Here is a 23101-nt window from a genome sequence, read left to right on the forward strand (position 1 = left end):
GACAAATAGCGAGCTATTCGAGTTTAATTCAATTCAATTTATCATATTGACGTGACAATTTAATTTGTTGATGTGATAATGTATATCTTTTGACGAACACAATGTATCAATTATAAAGGGTTGGATGTTCCGACATATTAGGCATATGTATTAAATTAGGTTCAGATTTCCTAGTCAATTCTGATACAATCATGGACTGATAGAACATATGAGCCTACTTTTATGTATCTTTTCGATCAAGCCCAAGACTCCGTACCGTCGCGAGAGTTCCGAAGTAGGGAAAAGAGTCGTCGGTTTCTATTGTTACACAGCCGTCGATGTGTGTGCAACCGGGGGCGAAATCATGGAGTAAGGTTGATGTTTGATGTTTGAAATTGTACGAGATGGCCTTGCCTGGTACATGTAACACCATGAATGACCCTTTATTCTCTTCACTGACAACAGCCAGTACTCTAAATGCATGATAATCCCAATCGGAAGGGACCGAGTTGCTACGGATCATCTCTGGGTATTCCAATATAAGTGCATCGAGGTCGACTCTATACTTCACGAACCACCTCGAACCGTCTTTTTCCATCTCATAAACATCAAACTGCCTGGTACTATGCCTACTATTTGTCAAGATAAGATGCAGCCGCCCTCCGGATTCCTTGAAGTATCGGATATCGGCATGTTGGTTCCAATCATCAGGCAGTGGTATCTCTTGAAATCTCTCTTGAACGACATCGAAGCGTAGCGAAGCACCGGAGTAGGTCATCCAATGAATGAAACCAGAACAATAGGCCCCTTTACTGTAATTGAACTCGGGAACTTCACTAGAGTAACTCCAAAGGCCAGTTTCAGAAGAGTATATCTCCAATTGATACAGATGATGAAATGCGCGTGAACTTCGAACGAAAACGACTTTGAGGTGAGGCGATTTAGAGGGGTCAAAAGCTAAAACAACACCGAAAATAGTGTTCGGAGTTCTATTACCAGGCTTGGGGATGGTAGCGTATTGGTCGGTTGTAGGATTGTAAATATAGTAGTTCCGGTTGTTTTCTCCGATACGACGGCTGCTGCAACACAACAATAGGCCATTGCAAGACTGTAAAATCTTAATGCCTGCTGAATCATCAACAAACGTTAGAGATCCAAAAGAATCACGAACTGGCTTTCCGTGCAGCGCAAGGAAGTGGTATTTGGGTTTGTTTGAAGAACAGTGCATCTTCAAGAAGATGCCAGTGGGAAACATCAAGCTCCGGTTACGGCAATGAGAGAAATAAGCGCTGGAGATCAGATAAAACCAGTGTTTTGACACGGCTCGGAATCGAATGAGGGACTTTTCTGGGAGATGAGCAAGAATGTTAGCGTGAATATCGTTGTAGTTGTCTTCCATTTCAGCCGATGTGGTGTCTATGCAGTGTGATTGGATTCTCTTTTGAGTTGCTTAGAAGATTAATAAAGGTCACCGGAAATTGTTGTGCAATTGCCAAGCAATTATCTGAAGGTTATGTGCTTATAAAAGAAAAGAAAACTAGGTAGCCATGAAATCAGCATGTTGATCATTTGACCACCAGATTCTTGCACGAAACTGGCATAAATTGCAGCAAGCAAGCAAATAAGAAAAGGGTTCCACCAGATTCTAGCTTTATGTAAGATTTTGTACATATTGTGTCAGGTTTGTGATATAGTAGATTTTATCTATTTTATCCTTTATTTTTTTTAAAGTTTTTTTACATTTATTGCTTTTGCTTAATTGTTTCACTATCTCGCGATCGTAGATAACATTTCACCCGAGTTTATTTGATTTCTTCCCTGACAAGGCACCCATCAGTCCCTTTACCTGTGTGTAGTATCTGACCAATTCAAAGTATTGATCAGCAACATTAAGAAACCTTTTTAAATTGGCTCTGAAATTGTTGAGCACTTTCACGTAAACCAACTGAGAAATTTCTTGTAAAGCAACCTGTTTAAAGACAAGTCTGTTGCAACAGATAATGAATAAGAATCATATTCCTTAATGGATTTTCCAGATTTTTTTTAATTAGGAACCAACCGTTTTCTACATTGTTTTTATATTCCTTGCAAGTCAATGGCCAAACATATGGACATACACTCCAACTGTATGATCACACAGACCCTGAACCATAACTTTAAATTGAAGATGAATTAACTATATGATCAAACAGACCCTGACCCCATGGCTCTACATTGGGGATGAACCAGACTCGAACTGTATGACCAAACAGACCCTGACCCAAGATGACTCCACATTGGGGATTAACAAAAGACTCAAATTATATGATCAAACAGACCCTGACCCATGGCTCTACATTGGAGATGAACCAGACTCGAACTATATGACCAAACAGACCCTGACCCAAGATGGCTCCACATTGAGAAAGAACAAGACTCAATTGTATGACCAAACAGACCCTGACCCATGACTCCACATTGGGAATGAACCAGACTCGAACCGTATGATCAAACAGATCCTGACCCAAGATTAATGCACATTAGGGATAAATAAGACTCGAACTGTATGACCAAATAGACCTTGACCCATGGCTCCACAGTGGGGATGTGAACCAAACTCAAACTGTATGACCAAACAGACCCTGGCCCATGACTCCACAATGGGGATGTGAACCAAACTCGAACTGTGTGACCAAACAGATGGACATATAAACCCGTCTCAGACTCGTTCTTGGAGACTCTTCGGTGAGCATTTCATTGCCTATGTTAACACTAGATTTGAAGGTGGGGTGTTCTGCAATGGTGCCATTCACTGGCTTAGTTCATGGGGTAATACTTCTCCATATTTCAAGTAGATGACGAGAAACTTGGAGAAATGTTGATGCTTCCGAGTCCCAATGACTGGGAAGACCTTAGAGAAAGTGTATATGCTTCGGGGAATCTCGAAGCCATCGACCACTACCAACATTTTCCAGAAATCATTTTAAAAAATCTAATTTCTGCCAGAACAAACAGAATTTCAGATATTAAAGGGCGTTACGATCAAACTTTGTTGCATAATTTGAAATTAATGCTACAAGAATGCATCGATTTCGAGTTCATCACCCCTATTGCCATATAAAATAAACAAATGCTGGCAAACAATTACTTTAACTATGATATGAAGCCTTTATAAGAATATCAGATTAGCATGAGGCAAGGTTAAGAGCCTTGCGCTCTACCAACTGAGCTGGACGGCAATTCATAATTTCTAACTGCCGGAGGTCTCCCACGGAAGCTGCTCTCAACCTGGCGTTGGGGGCAGCCTACTGTACTACCTCCCCCTTACCCCCATTACATATGGGAATAGAGTCAGCTAAAAAATTAGCATGAGACACCATTATTTCTTTCTTTTAAGTATTTTCCATCTTTTTTCCCAAGAAGCAACTCTGGGAAACTCAAATTAGCACATCAGCTTCGTCCATCTTTCTACCTTTTCCTTAGATCAGGTGAGCTATTCTACAATGGGGTGAACATGATGTTCCCAGAAAACATAGCTTCTTTATCTGCATATTAGATGCCAAACTTCGGGTTAAGCTTAAAGACATCGAATTTGACAATCACTAAAGGATTCAACATCCGAAACTCGGAGTCCATGATGTTTGAAACAATCACCATCTGTTGAACTGACAAAACAAAACCTACCAGTTAATGAGAGGCAACTAACTTCACGACGGACATACCTTTCCATTGCCTGCAGACAAAAGCGAAAAGACTCAGTCGTACAGTGACCATTCAACTCAACACAAACTTATGGTGTTCATACTGTATTTCATGTTATCAGTAGAGTCAGTCTTCTCCAAAAGGTTGAAAGGTTTATACGTTGACATTTCAAAATGGATCTAAAGAAAATACCTCAGAAAAAAATGAACCAACGTCACATCTTAAATAGTTGTAAATTACAACGCCATAAGAAAAGATAAGTACATGCCTGCACCGTACGTAACGCAGCAGCATCCGGCTTGGATGTACCATCATCAGAAAAGATATTCCTGAAAATTTTCAAACCAATGTTGAACATGAGGGAATCACTGCGTTTAATTATTGCATCACAATTTCGTGGCCATCATACATGGTTTAGGGCTTTAGGCCACAGGTAAATCACCAAGTTTCAGTATAACAAATTACATGCAATTAATACAATTCCAAATAGTAAGCATACCAATTATTAGACAAAACTGATCTTCCTTCCAAGGGCATAGGATTTATAGAGAAGTTGCGATGAGGACAACCATGAAAGCCATTAACAAGTTCCAACAAAGATCTTACCTCCATATAACCTCTGTTAGCTCGACTCGTGTAGCCTCCGGCAGCAAGGCAGCATCATAAGCAACAATATTTCCATAGAAAATCTTCTCCAATTCTTTCATCCATTTCGTCAGAAGTAAGTTAACCTGCCATTTCAACGACAATAAACTAACTTCAAAAACTCTACTCAAGCTTTCACATTCTCATTTGCAAACCAATAAAGCCTCATAAACTATCATCCTAATTCATCCATAGCAGCATATCGACTTACCCCAGCTTTAGATACTCTGAGCTCAACATCATGATTGTAAATCTCGTACACATATTGTCCTAATTCAACACCCTCTTTTCCTTCGGCTTTCAATCGACGTAAAGAGAGCCACATATGAAGTACAAGCAGAGAAAACGTGGTCTGTAAGGTCTTCTCCAGGTTAAACACTGTACAAACAAAGACACAGGATTCAATTTACATCAATCGAAAAGCCGATGTTACTACCGACAAAGGGAAAATCCGAAACATAAAGCAGAGAGACCTTCATATATAGCAGGTTTATCAAATTGTGAGAGGACACGCCTATAGATCACATTAGCCCCTCGAATCGACTTGCTTTGTTTACTATAGAAAAGCATCATCTTGAGAATAATACGCTTAAGGCCTTCAAAATTTGGGTCTCCAACTCTAAGGGGAGAGTCTGGGGGTAAAGCCAATGATCAAGGGACCTGAACATTTTATTTTATTTTATTTTATAAGAACGCGAGGCCTCTGGCAGGGGTGTTCAAATAATCGAATTAATTCGGTTAATCGATCGAATTGAATTAATTCGGTTAATCGATCGAATTGAATTAATTCGGTTAATTCGGTTCGGTTATCGAATTAATTCGGTCGGTTAACGATTAAGAAAAATTTTAGAATTTGGTTAACGGTTAATTCGGTTCGAATTCGGTTAATTAACCGAATTAATCGAAATTAAATTTTAAATATTAAATATATTATATATAACATATGGGCTCAACCCAAATCATTAAAAACCCAATTAATAATTTAAGATCCAATAACTTTTAAACTTAAATCAATATTAATTAATTAAAAAATTATATAAATTTTTTATTTTATAATTATATATTATTTAAATTAATTGTAAACTGTTTTTTAATTAAAAAATATTAAATATATTATATATAACATATGGGTTAAGCCTAAACCATTTAAAATCAATTAATAATTTAAGATCCAATAACTTTTAAACTTAAATCAATATTAATTAATTAAAAATTTTATCTAAAATTTTTATTTTATAATTATTTATTATTTAAATTAATTATAAACTTTTTTTGAATTAAAAAATATTTAATTTTTATATAAATTAGAAAATTTTAAAAAAAATTCGGTTAATTCGAAATTAACCGAAATTTATTCGGTTCGGTTAATATGTTCGAAAAAAAATTCGGTTCGGTTAACGGTTAAAGTAAAAAAAAAGTTTGGTTAATTCGGTTATGGTTAATTCGGTTCGGTCAGCCACCGTTTTAACCGAATGAACACCCCTAGCCTCTGAGCTCTAGTCACTCGCTTTATCCCATCCGGCCTCGTTAAAAATCTCCTTCATAATCATCAATATACTAAAATGTAATGATTTTAAAATCGGACCAGATTTTAAATCGGTGAAGGTAGGTTCAATGATTCATCCGGGTTAAACCGGTTTATATAAAATAATTTTTTTTAAGATTTTATATAATATTCAAAACAATATTAACATATATATATATATATATATAACACTCTTTTTAAGTTCACAATATTAAAAGCTATAAAAATATTACAAGTCATAACATATATAAGTTAAATATCATAATAGCAAGTGAAACAAAATGATTCAAATCAACTACAACATAATATGTAAGGTCAATACCTAATGAAATTCATCAACAACTAAATAAAAAAAGTACATAATTGATACAAGTATCAATCATTATAATATTCATTGAAATTTATTCCCTCAAATTTCAAAATATTAGGAAAAGCTTCTTCATTAGTTGAACTACCATCGTCATCACCACTTTGAACTTGAAACTCCATAGCATCACTTTGAATTTGAAAGTCCACAGGATCAAAATCTTCATCACCTAACAATATGATAAATAAATACAAAGTTAAATTTAAATTCTCAAACAATACTTAATAATTAAAAGTTAAAGTGTAAAACATGTTAAATAATAAATATAATTATATAACTAAAATAAACAAGCAAAAATTAACCTTCATTTTTTATGATAATTATAAAACTAAAATAAATTGGGGCTGAAAAAAATCATAACAAACGACGTTGTTTGGTTTAATTAAAAAAATAGAACCGTCGGTTCACACCGGTTTTATTGGTTCCCAACCAGTTCTACTGGTTCTTTAGCGGTTCATTGCAAAACTGGTTTTGGAGGCTAATCGGACCGAACAGGCAACAGGTCGAACAGGTCGGTCCGGTCCGGTTTTGATAACATTACTAAAACGTATGTCAACGAAAATTGGAAGGAGGAAAAGAGTACCTCGTGATTTATTAAATAATAAAGCCATTACACCTTGTATGAAAAAACACCCTAATAAGATACATGCACCACATCTAAACATAAAATCTCTAAATCCCCTTTAAACATTCAAATATTACAAGGTCAACCCTATATGATACTCGCTCACACAAATCCCAAGCCTCACATAACTAAAAACCAAAAATTTTCAAAAGCAGTACATAAATCCATTAATATGATTAAAACACAACCGAATCCTAATGGCTAACCATCTATATCTTGGAGAAGCAACACACTCGAATCAATTAAAACTCCTTCCAAAATCGCTAATAGACTAAAACTCAATATTCGTCCGAGACAGTTAAGCCACTTTAGCCTTTTGCTTGCTACTTTTAGATTAACGAGGTTTTTTTTTTCTTTATGTATTTTGACCCCTTCCGAAGACCCTCTCCCTGCAACCAATTAGAATCACCTATTGCCCCACTACTGACACCGTCTTCCAAGGCATGAGACTCACCAACATTCTGATCTGATCGATCGAGAGCACAAGATAAGGAAGACTCCAAAACTGAACATGACCTTGAAGCTAAACCTATCTCACCACCATTGGTATCATATCTAGGAACAACTTCTTTCCCCATCTGATTCGAAAAGTTTTTCATCAATCCAAGTGGAGAGGAACCCGATATAGCCTCAAGGGAACATCGACCAGTGGGAGGAGCTTCAATTTGACTCACCATTGGATTTTTGATTCGTCGTTGTCAGGGACAATCGTGTCTTCTTCATCTTTCTCGGGAACCCAAGGAATAATCTTGAAACTCGGAACGATCTCGCGAACCAGGACGTTAAACGATTGACTTTCAACCTTCAATCGGACTACCTCATCAATTCTAGAGATGATATTATTGAAGATTTGGATTTTCACCCGATCAAATGACGATAGATATTGGGATTTGTCATCTATTGCAATAATTCCCCCCCCCACTTTGATGCAATGTTTGTAAAGGTATCCCAACTCCAAGCATGAAAAGGAATACCTTCGCAAACAAACCATATATGTCGACTCTCTACTATCAAGTTTTTTGACCATGATTCAACCCTGTCAAACCACACTACCAGAGACTCCGAATTCTCTACCTTTATTTTATTCAGTAACATCGAGGATTCAAAACACATTAGGACAACATTTCCAGTAGCTCTTATCAACGAAAAACCCTTAAGGCCTTTTTCATGCATTTGTCTTGCAAGGTTCGAGATTGAGACAAAATTTCTACACCAACTCACAAGGCAATTTTATAGTACTCATAATTTATCTTCATCAACCACCCCTTTAATCGAGGATAGGTAACTCTTCTTGTCAGCTACCTCCCTATCATTCCGCTGAAAGGATGTATTAGTTCTTCTCTAAAAAGGATTGCCTGGGCTTATATTTTGTCATCGAAACTCCAATCTTGCGTCCAAAAATAAAAGAGTCATACATCTTAACAATTGTTTTCTTGGATTCTTCAAATGAAGAAAATCTGATAAATCCAAAACGAATCCCTCGTATATATTTTTTAGAATAAATGAAAGCATCAATCACCTTTCCATGGATGCAAGAAAGAGAGCTAAGCTTTTTCCAATGAAGATTCTCAGGAATATTTTCATCAAATAGCGTATAACATCCATCCCTAATTTCCTTTTTTTGTTGGTATGTATTTTTCCTTCTCCCGTGAACTGTTAACCTTCCTCCAGACACTACTGTCATTCCTCCCGTCATTATTTTTGATTTCAGCCCAAAACCCATTGAAATGATCACTCATATTTCACAAATCAACTTTAAAACAAAGACAAAACAGATTCAAACTTAACCTTTTAGTACTATCGGACTAACGAAGTTGAAATCTCCTAGAACTGAAAAGCGGGATTTTGTAGAATTTCCAGTAGGGTATGATCGGAATACTCCAGAGACAGCAGCAAGAAAATTGGCACTGGAAATGGTTATCCACGTGCTGGGTGAATGGTGATCGAGCTTTCTAGATCGGCAGATCGGCGAACGGTGTACCTTTCGGTGCCACCGGTGTTGAGAAAACGGTCTCCAAAAGTCCCCGACAAAAATGAAGAAACGACCTTCAAAGGTAGATTTGCGTCGTTTGAAGGATTTTTCGCAGAACTAAGTTCGAAAGTAGAATCACAATGACGAGATGGACTTCCTGAGAAAAATGGCGACGAAAGATGGTCGGAGTATGGCGACGGACGACGATCAACGATGAATAGCATTGGCGGACGGCAGAACGCATACCTGAGAACTAATGGGATCCCCAAAAACACCCAACCTTTTAGAGAGAAGTAGGAGCTTCTCTTTCTAACTACTCCTAGTCTCGTCTTACTTTTACCTGAACATTTTATCCAAATTCACCTACTCGAAATCAAAAACCCAGATCATCAGCCACCCAAAAACAAGATCTTCCAGATATATATTCGTATAATGTAACACCCCCAACCCGTACCCGACCCGGATACGAGTTCGAGATGTCACATTGACTTTTTGAAACAATATTCTTACAAAATAATAGAAAATTTGGACTTATATTAAGAAAATACAATAATATACTATTGAATTATGTTTCATTATAAAAATTTAAGGCAAAAACGTTTTATGAACAATAATATATGGTATGAACAGTACCGTAAACAGTGCTACAGTGTACCGATGCACTGCTACAGTGTACCGATACACAAAAATAGTGAATATAAATTGTGTATCGATGCACTGCTACAGTGTACCGATACACTGCTACAGTGTACCGATGCACTGCTACAGTAATTTCAGCTTAAATTATATAAAACTCATAAAAAATTAAACTTTCATCACTATACATTTAACATTTACATATATACGTTTAAAACATTACGAAACTCGATCATATGATTTTACAAAACCGATTAGAACATATTGGATTCAAACCTTTATTTACATGCCAACCATAATTAGTATTACAAAATACAGATTATTCATTTCTTTTCTGATATGATCTTTGGAAAGGAGAAACTGACCTGTCTTGCATAACTTTTATCAATCTTCCTCTTCTCGAAACCTACGTGTGAAATAATCACACGCTAAGTCGTTGACTTAGAGAGGCATATAAAACATATAATAAAACTATAGAACATTTCATATAACATTATGCATACATGCATATATATCATCATTATCACGATCTCTACCATTATCATTAACCCATTTATCATATGATCTTGTACTTATCATTTCGGTATATCATATAACACATATAATAATACATACACTTTTGATATCTTTTATAGGCCTATGTATATTACTGAGAACTCAATGTATTCGAGTACATTGAGGTTGTGCACTATTGCTGTCATCACAGCTCGTATGGGGTCTCACTCGGGGCATGTGAAATTTGTCTTGAGTGACCTATGTATTTGTCCCGAAGGACCTCTGTATATTGTATATGTCCCGAAGGACTGCGTAGACCCTCGACTCTTGGCATGCCAACTATACCTATGGCTCTCTTACCATATAACATGGGCATTATCATTTATAACATTTCATATCACTTGTATCATTTTTATATGATCTCATAGATCATAGTATAACATTCTTATATTCATATCGTTTCTTTTATAATCACATGTTCCTTCTCTTCTGTCACATATTACATGTATGTGTAAACATATATATCATGTCATATAACATGTATTACAAGTGCATGTAATCACGTATTACATATAATCACGTAGATCGTTTCATATGGCTTATATCATTTCTCATTTGTTCATGTACGTATGTCATATCCTATTCATATATACATCACATAGCACATATAATAACATATTAGACATATTACATAGTTGATATCATATTTTTCATATATTCATTTAGTTCAGTATCACATATCGCATATACACGTAATCATGTAAATCATGTCACATATAATAACATATGACAACTATACGCATTTCCATGTACTCATGCATACATAAGCATCATATCAATTACAAATCAAATAACATTTTAGAAGTTACTTCTTACCATAGTAACTCTGTCACTGGCTCATCGCAAGCCAATGTTTGATCAATAACATAAATACAACTTAAATTGCACTCACCTTAGCCTTGCTTGTTTTGATTCGATCATAATTCTTCAATTGTTCCGGAACTCGTTTAGGCTCAATATCTACATAAACATAATTTCTGAGACGATTATCAGAAGCCTAAACCTTATAACTTGGTATTAATAACTTAGGTTAATTTAATAAACCAACTTTAACTTTTCCTTTAGAAGTGTACTGATACCCAAAATAACTTTGAAATTTTCATGCATCGATGCCTGCTAGTGTGTATCGATGTGCCTTCAAAATTAGTCTTAGTGCATCGGTACCCATTCATAGTGTACCGATGCACCTGTCAATAATAAATTGGTTTCACCCGAAAATTCCACAACTTTTTATTAAAATTCTTCATGTTTCATTCCCTTTTTGTTCTTAACTCAAATATATATACTTAAACTAATTTCTACTCATTCAATACATCCTTAACCTCAAAATTCCATATTTCATATGGAAATCAATAATCATACCAAATTTTCAAGATACTCTAAATCCAATTTTATCACTTCATATCTCTTAATTAAGTTGATGACAAGTAAAATTTAGTTTCAAATTCAACTTATCAACTCTTTTCCAGAAATTAACTTAAAAACACATTCTCTTTAATCTTTCATAACTTCTTCATCTTTTGATTTTAAGACAACTTAAACTTTCCTTAAGCTTAAGTATCAATTAATGATCAAAACACATACTTAAAATCAACAAATAATCAACTAATCAGAAAACTTACATTCATTTTGGGTGCTTCACGTTAGAGAAGAAGAAAGAATATGAAGAAGTGGAGAAAATATCTCCTTATCCTTATCCTCATACATATATATCATTATCTTATCATTTTCAAGTCAAATGATCATTTTGTCCTTTATTTCCTTTAATAATTACTAACAACCCTTCATCAAATATATCTAAATAAATTCTTGAGCTATTCAATTATTTTATTTTAATCATTAAATTCTAAAATTTTATAATTTAATCATTAACTCGTAGTTTGAGATGTTACATATAAATTCTTATTGGGTTTTTGAAAAGACAATAAATTACCGATGATTTGTTAGGCAAAGATTTGCCAATTGAATCAGCAACAGCAGCAGCCAGCAGGTTCCACAACAGCATAGCTTTGGCGACACACTAAAATCTTTGCCTGATCCAAATGAATTGAATGATGGTAGCTTTGAGAAATGGGTTAAAGCTCTGCTCCATCGAGGCAACATCCTTTATCGAGAAACAAAATCAGATTCCTTTTACAATACTGAGTAGTAAATAGTATTGCTTCAGCTTTCAAAGCCCTAAACCCTGAACCACACTCAGAAACCATAGAGGGGGAAGTCAGAAGATCTTGCGGTGCATATTAACTGATCAAACAATCACAATACAAGCACCAGATTTATCCACGTCACCTTACAATTTATGTAAACTACATGTCTAGTATATAAAATATTACTTTTGTTCCATTTTGGTATTTAAACTTTATTTATTTTCATAATCATACCTAATGTTTAGTTTAGGTTTCAATTTGGTTCCTACAGTTAAAAAAATAACAAAACTACTGATGTGATTTTTTTTAAAGATGATGTGATATTACCTTATAGTGCCACGTCAACATGATGTGATATTACCTTATAGTGTCACGTCAACATCACCGTTAAGTTGGTAAAAAAACATGATTCTATTTGAATCTGAAGGGTCTCTACTTGAACTTGAAATAATATGAGGCTTAACTTGATTGAAGCTTGAACTCGAATTTGATTCAAGCTCAAATTTGAATCTTAAGTACATGAAAATCTTATATTGCATTTTTTTAAAATAACATATAAATATTAACATTATTAATATTTTAATTTTAAAAAATAAAAATTTAATATATTCTTTTTTCGAGATGCTCGTGAGTTTTTTGAGTCATGTATTAAGTAACTCGTTTCAGCTCATTAAAAACTCGAGTCAAGTTCAAATTCGAACCAAGTCTATTTGATTTGGATATTGACAGAGCTTTGATCGAGTCAAACTCAAGAACATGACTTAAGATCTGTCTCATCTTATTTATAGACCTAGAGATATAAGATGACATGTATTCTTTAAATAATTCAATTCAAACAATCTAATATACACATATGCATAATAAATATATCTATATCTAAAATCGAACTCATATATTACTTTCCCATAAAATTTTAACTGCAATTTTACATACAATTCATGTACAATGTGTTATTGAATTCTTACATCATTTCATCCTAAAAAATATGGGGGTTTTCACTTAATCTAAAACATTTGATTGGGATTCTTTTCCCAGGAAAGGGGGTGGGGGATACTATAACTTCACTAGATGTATTTTTCTCTAATCTAACTCAAATCACAGAGCTCACATTAACATGTCACCATAACACGTTTTCTGGTTAATAATGACAGTCCATTCTGATCATCATCATCATCATCTACCTCACCCTCTTCTTCCTTCACATCCCAAGCCATACTATCCGGCGACGTGACGTCAATTTCCTGCAACTGAATTCCCTTCCCTCTTCTCCTTTTTCTCCCCGTAGCAGCTGGTGGCAGGCTACCCTCCCCGGCTTCGAGTGGAAAATTCAATATAGCTTTCTGACCCCTCATCTTAAACGCCGCACAATCATAAGCCTTGGCAGCGTTGACGTCGCTATCGAATGTACCTAACCAGACCCTACTTCCCTTCCGGTTGGGGTCTCGAATCTCCGCCACAAACTTTCCCCACGGCCGTCTCCGTACGCCTCGATAGCGCCTCCTCTCTTCGGAAAGCGACACCTTCGGCTCGTTCCTCATTGAGTCCGAAATCACGGAACCCGGAGACTCTAACTCAGCAGCTTCGTGTAGCTGAGATAGACCGAAGTCCAGGGTGTTTATAAAAGCATCGGCAGAGGCAAAGTCGCCGAGCAGGTGCTGCCGGATGAACTCGATTGTTGTTGATTCCTCCAGGGTAGCCATTTTTAAAGGTCCTCAACAATCTCTGGTGCATCAATCTGCATATATATATGAAGTTGTACTGTTGGAGCACACGGTTTTCACACAACATCATGTGCTGGGAAAGGATGATCTTATCCATTGACAAATAAAACTAGGGCAAGATGGGGTAGGGTTGTTCAAGTTGGCACTAGACACAACATATGTGAAAAAGATTGTGTTTTACTCCTTACAGATCACAACTGTTCCGGTAGGATCTGATATTTTATTAATTTAATTTGAAAATCATATATTCATCATTTAAAACTGATTTAATCTAATTCAAAAATATATATGCTTCACCTTATCAAAACTAACTCGAAGTACATATTTTTTCAACTAAACTTGATTCAATCTAAATTTTTTAATTAAAACTTATATTCAACTCAACATTAATATATATAATTATTTTTATTAGATAAAATAGAGATCTTACTAAAAAATATAAAAAAAAATATTATATGAATTATCTCTAAATATATAAAATAATAATACTATTACTCGAATGGAATTAAGTCAAAAAAAATTTGTTTTAAACTCAAAATTAACTTACCGTATATGATCTCACCCGTACAAAATTCAATTCGACCCGGTGGCTGCTGGGACCTTCCAACTTGTGCAAGCCATATGGATGTCGACATGCAAGAGACAAAAGTAAAACTCTTTGCAAATGGATTGACTAGTTGGAGGGATCCACACCCAACCAACTCATTAAGTTGATTGTCGTTTTATCTGACAGCTTCATCCTAATTTCTAAGTATTTATTATATATTTTATAATTTAGTTTTATATTGCTTTGAAATTTATAATTATATATATATTTAAATTTTTAATATATTACTTTTAAAGATTTATATCCCTAACATAAAATTTACTTCCGTTCATATTCCAAATCATATATTAATGCATGCATGCATGCATCTTCTCCCAAAGTGCCAAGTTATCAAGATTGTATTTGTTGCCAATAATGATCAGCCTCAGCACCACCCCACTAGTGAACTATATATATATATGAGCTTCAATGCTCAAATACGTCTTACTAAATTTTAAATTTAATATATTTTTATTAATTATAGATAATTTTACACACTATCAATAATTTTGATATTAACACGTCATTATAAAATTATAAAATTATATTCATTTAAATTTATTCTTAATATTTGTATAGATTTTTATGAGGAATGTATTTTATCCTAACAAGAGATATTTTTTGTTATCTTATTTAAATATTATAAAATAATACGGAAAAAACATTCATATGATAATATTTATATTATTAAAAACCAATTTCAAATTAATACCATCGATTCACTACAGCAACTCAATAAGAATTCAAATAATAATATCTATTTAGATATTTTTGAAATCAAAACATAATAATTTCATTAAATAAACGAATAGAGAAACAAATACAACAATTTTTAATTCAACAAAAAAGATTAGGTTTCAGCAGTGCTTTTGAACCCTACACTCCTCTTCATGTATACGGTGGATAATTCAACCAGCCACGTCAGCATGTCTATCGCGATGTAGTAACGGCTAGATAACGGTTAGTCCATACCCAAACGGAGACAAAGGTGATAACGGAGGTATGATCATATCTACACAATCCCAAACCCCATTCCAATTTGACGGCGTTAAACATACCGCTGACGTCGTCACACTTCCCGTCTCCATCTCCGTCACCTCTTCTATCTTCACTGCTTTACCCTCCACGCTCTTCTCTCCGTATTCCTCTCTTTTTGTTTTCTTAGAGAACGAGTCATCAGTTGATTCAGACTGAGTCGAGTTCGATTCGCCTGCTTCGAGAGGGAAGTTCAAAATGGCCTTGCTTCCACGCAGCTTAAAAGCAGCTCTATCATAAGCTTTAGCAGCTTCAAGGGCGGTGTCGAAAGTTCCAAGCCAAAGCCTGGAGCCTTTTCTGTTAGGGTCTCTGATTTCAGCGGCGAACTTGCCCCGCGGCCGTCTCCTCACACCCCTGTAGTGCTGCCTTTTCTTGTCAGCAGCCACGTTAACCTGTGTGGGCGGAGGGATGGTGACGTTGAGAGAAGGACGGCGTTGGCTGAGAGAAGACTTATGGGGGTGAGCAAAATCAGAGAGGAGGTGTTGGCTGATGAGTTCCAAGGCCGATGTTTCTTCCAAAGAAGCCATTAGAATAATGTTGTTTGTGGGTTGATGATTCCATCAGTGGAGAGGAGATAGTATATAAAGACGAAGAGTTGAAGAAGCCATGGAGATTTCACACGAGCTTCCTGGATACGCACTGGAAGTCACCATGGGGGTCCAAACTAAGGTTATAATAATATTTTGGTTAAATTATCTATTTGGTCATTCTCTTATTGTTTAATTTTTATTTTAATCATTCAACAATTATTTTTCAAAAAAATATTAATTTAATTTTAATCATCATCCATTAATTATTCAGTAATAATTCTGATATGATATTTTTTATTTTTCAATGATAATATAACGGTAGTAGTTTAAAAACATATTTTTATTCAAAAATCATATTAATCCCTCCAACCAAACTCTCCATAATGTGTAGGTTCCCCATAACCATACGCCCACCTACACACCAAATAAGGATTTACCCTGAGCACAAAGCAGAGGAGCCTGCAGTAACGATAACTTCCTCCAACAACACCCTCCCATAAAACGTTTATTAAAAACCATATTATTCCCTCCAACCAACACTCCGTAATGTGTAGGTTCCACAGAACCTTACACCCACCTGCACACCTACTAAATTCCATGATTCCATAAATAAGGAACAATTCATATTTTCCAGTGAAAACAGGAAACCAGATAACACATTTCAGGTAACCATAATTCATAAACCAGTAAATTTCATTATTTCATAAATCATGTACAATTCATACTTTTCGATGAAAACCATAATCGGAGATCACATACCATGTTGCCATGGTTCATAAACCAATAAATAAATACTTTCGTTAAACTCATTTGAAACATATAAAACTGTCATGTAGTACATGTGGAACACACTAGAGGATCATAATATTTATCAGATATTCTTCAGAGATACTGGATAATCTTATTGTGCAAAGAAATAAGGATCTTCAGTTTACCGATAGAATGTCAGAATTTAGAATCACTAGAGGAATAGTTCAATAACTAACGGACTGATAAGAAAGAATTGAAAGTTCAAGACATTTACAATCTATGTCGATTGATCGGATTATCGAACAACTCATAGATGAATAGTTCCCAGAACTAATACTTATCGACTGGTCATTTCGTTGTCCTTCTAGGGTATTTACACTTTAATACCAAAAATGCTTATCCATAGATCATCTTCGGAATCATCACTGAATAGATCTTCCAATGTCTTTATTTCATTTTTACGCTTCCACTATATCATGAAATACTGACGTGCTTGATTTGTAGTTCATGATTCAGAAGAACAATACATCGTGTATGTTCATTTACGTTTCTAGACTCATCCAAATCACTTATTAAAATCTTAGTTATTGAGGTTAATTATTTCACTTAGTAGTCAAATCCATTCCAGTTACTTCAGAGTTTTTCAGATTAATTTAGACGTCTCTAAATTTCGGATACATATTGTACTTCTGTTGAGTTCGGTCTTCGTGGTTGATTTGTCGAACAAATATTCAATTCTTAGTGCTTAACGCGATTTAGAGTTGAGCTGAGCGGAATACTTCCAAAAATTATCATCGAGCCAAACTTGAATAGATGAACACTCATTCAAGTAATATCTGTGCAAATCAGGTACTGACATATCATTAAGGTTGATTAACTCACTTAATTTGTGATCAATAACTTTTAAGGGTAATACAATACCTATATTTACTTGGATTCCTTAATTAATCCAAAACATTTACTTAGTCTAGGCCATAAGGGTATTTTAGTAATTCTGGTGCTCAGTTTTATTCCAATCATCTTAGAGCTCGAAGATATCCAATCATTCCTGAGCTTGGTGATATTCTTGGGTTATTTCCATTATAGGTATTTTGGTCATTTTACAGATCCAACGTATTACAATCATTTTCTTCTGTCCGATCTTATTATTGAATTCAAACTTATCATTTATATCAGTCCATTCGAACAATTCTGACAAAAGAACACCCCCGATAATCTGTTCTTCAGGTATTTACTCAAAACTCGGATATTTTCGGGTCAAGTGCCTTCTCAGATTTTGACCAACGGAATATCAAGAATTTTTATTCACTAAGTCAAGATCTTAACAACCAAATCCGTACTTAATCGAGTTAAATACGAATCCTCAAAATAACTATAATTCACTATTTTACCTCTGAAGGGCATTTTCGTAATTTCTTTACCAGATAATTTCAGTATTAACTCTTTAAGAAAATAACTATAATTCAAAGATCCTATGGTTAATTTCTTTTCAGAACATTCTCAAATCTTGAAATGATTCCTTAACAGACTTCTAGTATCGTGCATAAACCCTCTTGGGGTTGAAAACCGATTATCCAAATTTTCTAAGCAAACTAGCATTTCTTATGCACATTTGTAGTTTTATCATATCAATATATCCTTTCAGAGTTATTAATCAACTTCTAGAGACAATTCTTGACATCTTACAACTTAAGGGTATTTTCTTAATTTTACCCTACCGGAGTATTCTCATAATTTCCCATCCGAGTACCTTTAACATTTGACCTTTGATGATATAAAATATAAGTTACAAATCCATGACTGATTTCTTTATCACTAATCATAAACTTGTAATTTAATTCTAACAATTCCTCAATTTCTTATAAAAGTTCTCTGAACCATAATCAGTTACCAAATTCCTACTGTGTTTGGATCGAGTGTAGAAATTCATTAACTACCCAAATGAGATCAACATTATCTTATTCATGCATTTACCAATATTCACATGTTCCATAAAGCATAAAGAGGTAGTAAAATATTACCTCGATTTCCGTGCAATACTGATCGACCATTAAAGTCTATTCAAACGCCCTCAATCTTGAAATCATCTTCCAATATTTCCTCGGATCCATATCAACAGAAATTACATATAAAACGGAGCTTAATTTTGAAAAACGGATCGAATCAGATGATAAATCAGTGAAAAATAGCTTATTGGGTTTGAATTTGGCAAAACAGACTTCGGATTCGGATTCAGGACGTCGAAAACATAAAATATGACTTTTCGAAAATTTGGAATTTTTAGTCAAAGTCAAAGTCAATGGGTTTGACTGGCAATTTCGAGGCCTTCGGGTCCGAATTTCGAAAAACAGACTGCATAATCGAATTTGGAATGTCGAAAAATGTCAGGATAGGTATACTCAGTCAAAGTCAAAGGTTGTTTAATGCCCATTCAACGCTGATCTAAGTTCTGATCAACTGTGGTCAACGGTCAATGCAAGTCAACGGTCAATGCAAGTCAACGGTCAACAGTCGACTATTTTATACAAATATTGCCCTAACAGAAATTAATTACAAAATTAGCCACCTTCTACAAATATTTACGAAACTAACACCCGAATTTTACACAAATAGCACCCAAACATAAATTAATTACAACCAAACGATGCCCACTCTCGGGGGTGGCGCGTGGGGCACGTGAACAGTGATACGGTGTCGGAAAATTCCCGAAAAAATTGCTAAAAATTATTTTAAGGCATTTTGATACACTTACCAAGCTCGGTTCACAATTTTGAACGACGGAGAGCTCGATTCTGAAACGTCGGAAACTTTGACGGTCTCACCCCTCCACGCGCTGGCGACGACGGAGAAACGGAGAACACCGATGAACTCGGAATGATGCAAGGAACACGATGGTGCGGGAGGTGTCGAAAACGGATCTTCAGATCGTCGTGAATCGACGAAAAACCAACTGAAATCGAATTATTACTGACGATACTTCCGACTGAAATTAACAACGAACGACACTGATTGACGACAAAAGGTTTAAGGAGTTTTGTTCCTCGGTCGACAACGAACACGATGGTGTTTCGGTTCATCGATCGGACGCCAGACGGTGAGTAGATCGGAGTTCAAAAAGGGGTTGAGGGGAAGAGGAAAACTGGAAAAATGCAATCTCCAACATAGGGAGAGAGTTTATAATTATCTCCTAAAGAAAAATGGTTAAACTATGAGTTTAGCCACTGAACTTTATTCACTTCTTAAAATGGTATGCCAACTTTGAAATTTTACAATTTAATCCACCATTTCTTTCAAAATACCAATTAAATCCAATACTTTATAATTCCTAAAATTTAGCCCCTAAATTGGGGTGTTATAGAGGAGGTATTGGCTGATGAGTTCCAAGGCCGATGTTTCTTCCAAGGAAGCCATTAGAATAATGTTGTTTGTGGGTTGATGATTCCATCAGTGGAGAGGAGAGAGTATATAAAGACGAAGAAGAAGGCAAGTTGAAGAAGCCATGGAGATTTCACACGAGCTTTCTGGATACGCACTGGAAGTCACCATGGGGGTCCAAACTAAGGTTATAATAATATTTTGGTTAAATTATCTATTTGGTCATTCTCCAATTGTTTAATTTTTAATCATTCAACAATTATTTTTCAAAAAAATATTAATTTAATTTTAATCATCATTCATTAATTATTCAGTAATAATTCTGATATGATATTTTTTTATTTTTCAATGATAATATAATATTTTCTTGCGATAATATATCATTGTCATCGTTAATTTTAAGTAATCAAAACAAATTTAAAATATGACACTAAAGATATCATATCCTCCCATTAATCACAATATTCATATACTTAAACTCCATGTCAACTTAAGAATAAGTCCCTTACATAAAAAGGTTCTTTATATGTCTCATTTTCATTTTTGTATTTATATAGATGTGACTATTTTTTATAAATATGTACACTATAAATCATTTTACTCAATCATAAAGTATAATCTTATAAGTTCATATAACATCGGTCGTAATATTAATACAATCTTAATATTATAAATGAGTGATATTTAACAATGTGGTTACGATTATGTGGGTTGAGAGTGAGGGGGTCGTGGCTCTGTGGTATGGTACAGGGTTATTTTTGTAAATATTAGGTTTGGCTCATAAATATACCGGTAAAGGAAAGTCTCGTAAAAGGGGTTACGATTATGTGGGTTGGGGGTGCGGGGGTCGTGGCTCTGCGGTATGGTACAGGGTTATTTTTGTAAATATGTATCAGGGTTTATTTATTATAAAAGGAGATGTAACCTAAACCTATTGTCAGAACCGTCTTTCGGTTGGGCACCGGAATTGGGCTTCGACTTGAATAATTTGGGTTAGAGTGAATTGGAGTCGCTACCAACCATTTTAAAACGAATTTAGGTGGGTTGGACACCATCTTACATGATCTGTGTTTTACCAGAAACATGTCGGGCTCGGGAGTAGGTTACGGTCAAGGAAGGATTAGCACCCTTGAACCGCCTTTTCGGTACCAATTAATTTTCCGGTTGTCTTTGAGTGCGAAAATTGAAATTTTAAATCGAAATTTAAAACATTCGATTCGAATAATTTACCTTTGATCGACTGAGATTATTACTGAAAAAGAAAAAATATTAGATAGAAAAATAAAAAAAGGAATATAAAAAGGCAAAAACATAATATATATATAATAGTAATAAAAACATAAAAATGAATAAAAGGGAAACAAGAAATAAAGATTTAAAAAGTAAATCAAAGAAATAAAAGAAAAAGAAAAAGAAAAGAAATAAAAAAATATAAAATAAATAAATAAATAAATAAATTATTTCAAAAGTAATAAAATAAAAACGATATGAAGTAAAAATAAACAATGTTAGTACTAATAAAAACATGCTAATAATAAATAAAATAAGACTTTGGGGTTAGATTGCAAAAAATGTGAAATATAAATGGGGGATCAAATTGAATCAATTGAAAATCCAGTGGCCAAATTACAACTGGTGACCGAATTGCAAAGCGAATCAAAGTACGAGGGACGACGGAGAGGATTTTAAAATCCTATATTTGCAAAATGGTCCCTCGTATATAAATGGGCCAAAACACCCTTTACCATTTCATTCCTCCCCATTTCCTGATATCATCATCTCTCTTCTCTTACCAGATTCTCTCAACTCATCCTATATTTGTAGACTATTTTGGTTTTTTTTTGCTTTCTTGTGGTTGTTGTGGTTCTGTGATGGATTCAGTGTGGATGGTTTTGTTTTTGGGTTGCTTGTGTTTCGGCTTCTGGCCGTTTAGTTTTTCGTTTCTGTTCTCGTTGGTTCACTGATCTCTGGTTGTGATGGTATTTTTTCGGTGTACTGTGGTTCTCTATTTTTGTGACCGATTGGTGATTTTTTGGCTCGATGATGTTGGCTGTGTTGATCGTTTCTCGGTATGGTTGATAGTTGTTTGGCTCTGTTTTGGCCGATGATATATGTCCGCTGTGTCCCCCCTGATCTATGTTGGCCGTGGGTTTTTATAACCCCCACCGGCCGTTGTGAATCCCGAAAAGGTTGGGATTTGTTGGTCGTTCGTGAATGTGTGGTCGGTCATCCCGGGATGGGTCAGTCCCGGGATGTCGGTCGGCCGTTTCGCGTTTGGCTCCTTATTTCCCAGTCGTGCTGCACCTGTGTTAACTGAATGTGAATACCCTAACTTTGTTGGGTTGGTTCAGACCCCAACTGTTGGACTGCTATTAAACCTGGACAGTGGACCCTGAAATAAAAAAAAATAAAAAAAAATAAATAATAATAATAATAATAATGATAAATAATAATAATAATGTATCATAAAATATATAATATATATATTTCAAAAACATTTTTTAAACTATATATTATATTAAAAAATTTCCAAAACTATATTATATAGTTTTCAAAATTTATTTTAAAATATTATATTAGTTAAAAAAATGTTTTTTTAAAATTATATATTATATAATTTTTCAAAAATGTTTTTAAAACTATATGTAATATAATTTTTCAAAAAAAATGTTTTTAAAATTATATATTATATAATTTTCCAAAATTTTTAAAAAACTATATACTATATAAGTTTTCAAAATGTGTTAAAAACTATATATTATATAAGTTTTCAAAATATTTTAAAAACTATATAATATATAAATGTTCTCAAAATGTTTTCAAAACTATATATTATATATATTTTAAAATATTTTCAAAAACCGTATAATATACAAACTTTCAAAAATCATTTTCTGAAAATTATATATTATATTTTGTCAAAAACATTTTCACAAACTATATTACTATATACATATATATATATAACAAAA

At 34.4% G+C, this 23101-nt stretch overlaps 4 protein-coding genes across 4 annotated transcripts; all 4 read right to left on the bottom strand.

Moving 5' to 3' along the window:
* Positions 1 to 220: 220 nt before the first annotated feature.
* LOC120140116 (F-box protein At5g07610-like) lies at positions 221 to 1378 on the bottom strand. The gene has a single exon (XM_039155151.1). It carries the CDS (start codon positions 1376 to 1378, stop codon positions 221 to 223), a length of 1158 nt encoding a protein of 385 aa, XP_039011082.1.
* Positions 1379 to 3372: 1994 nt separating this feature from the next.
* LOC120140118 lies at positions 3373 to 7499 on the bottom strand. The gene is made up of 8 exons (XM_039155152.1): positions 7205 to 7499; positions 6286 to 6366; positions 4779 to 4955; positions 4517 to 4683; positions 4267 to 4391; positions 3929 to 3989; positions 3643 to 3691; positions 3373 to 3503 (listed from the first exon to the last, which is right to left on the bottom strand). The coding sequence occupies exons 1-8, from the start codon at positions 7497 to 7499 to the stop codon at positions 3457 to 3459; spliced, it is 1002 nt and encodes a 333-aa protein (XP_039011083.1). The 3' UTR covers positions 3373 to 3456.
* A 5508-nt stretch (positions 7500 to 13007) lies between these two features.
* Positions 13008 to 13856, bottom strand: LOC120140112 (ethylene-responsive transcription factor ERF106-like). Its single transcript, XM_039155148.1, has one exon. It carries the CDS (start codon positions 13830 to 13832, stop codon positions 13242 to 13244), a length of 591 nt encoding a protein of 196 aa, XP_039011079.1. The 5' UTR covers positions 13833 to 13856; the 3' UTR covers positions 13008 to 13241.
* Positions 13857 to 15207: 1351 nt separating this feature from the next.
* LOC120140177 (ethylene-responsive transcription factor ERF105-like) lies at positions 15208 to 16032 on the bottom strand. Its single transcript, XM_039155195.1, has one exon. The coding sequence runs from the start codon at positions 15999 to 16001 to the stop codon at positions 15390 to 15392; it is 612 nt and encodes a 203-aa protein (XP_039011126.1). The 5' UTR covers positions 16002 to 16032; the 3' UTR covers positions 15208 to 15389.
* Between the last annotated feature and the right edge of the window lie 7069 nt (positions 16033 to 23101).

The sequence above is a fragment of the Hibiscus syriacus genome, unplaced genomic scaffold, assembly GCF_006381635.1.
Source record: "Hibiscus syriacus cultivar Baekdansim isolate YM2019G1 unplaced genomic scaffold, ASM638163v2 tig00110782_pilon, whole genome shotgun sequence".
NCBI lineage: Eukaryota > Viridiplantae > Streptophyta > Magnoliopsida > Malvales > Malvaceae > Hibiscus > Hibiscus syriacus.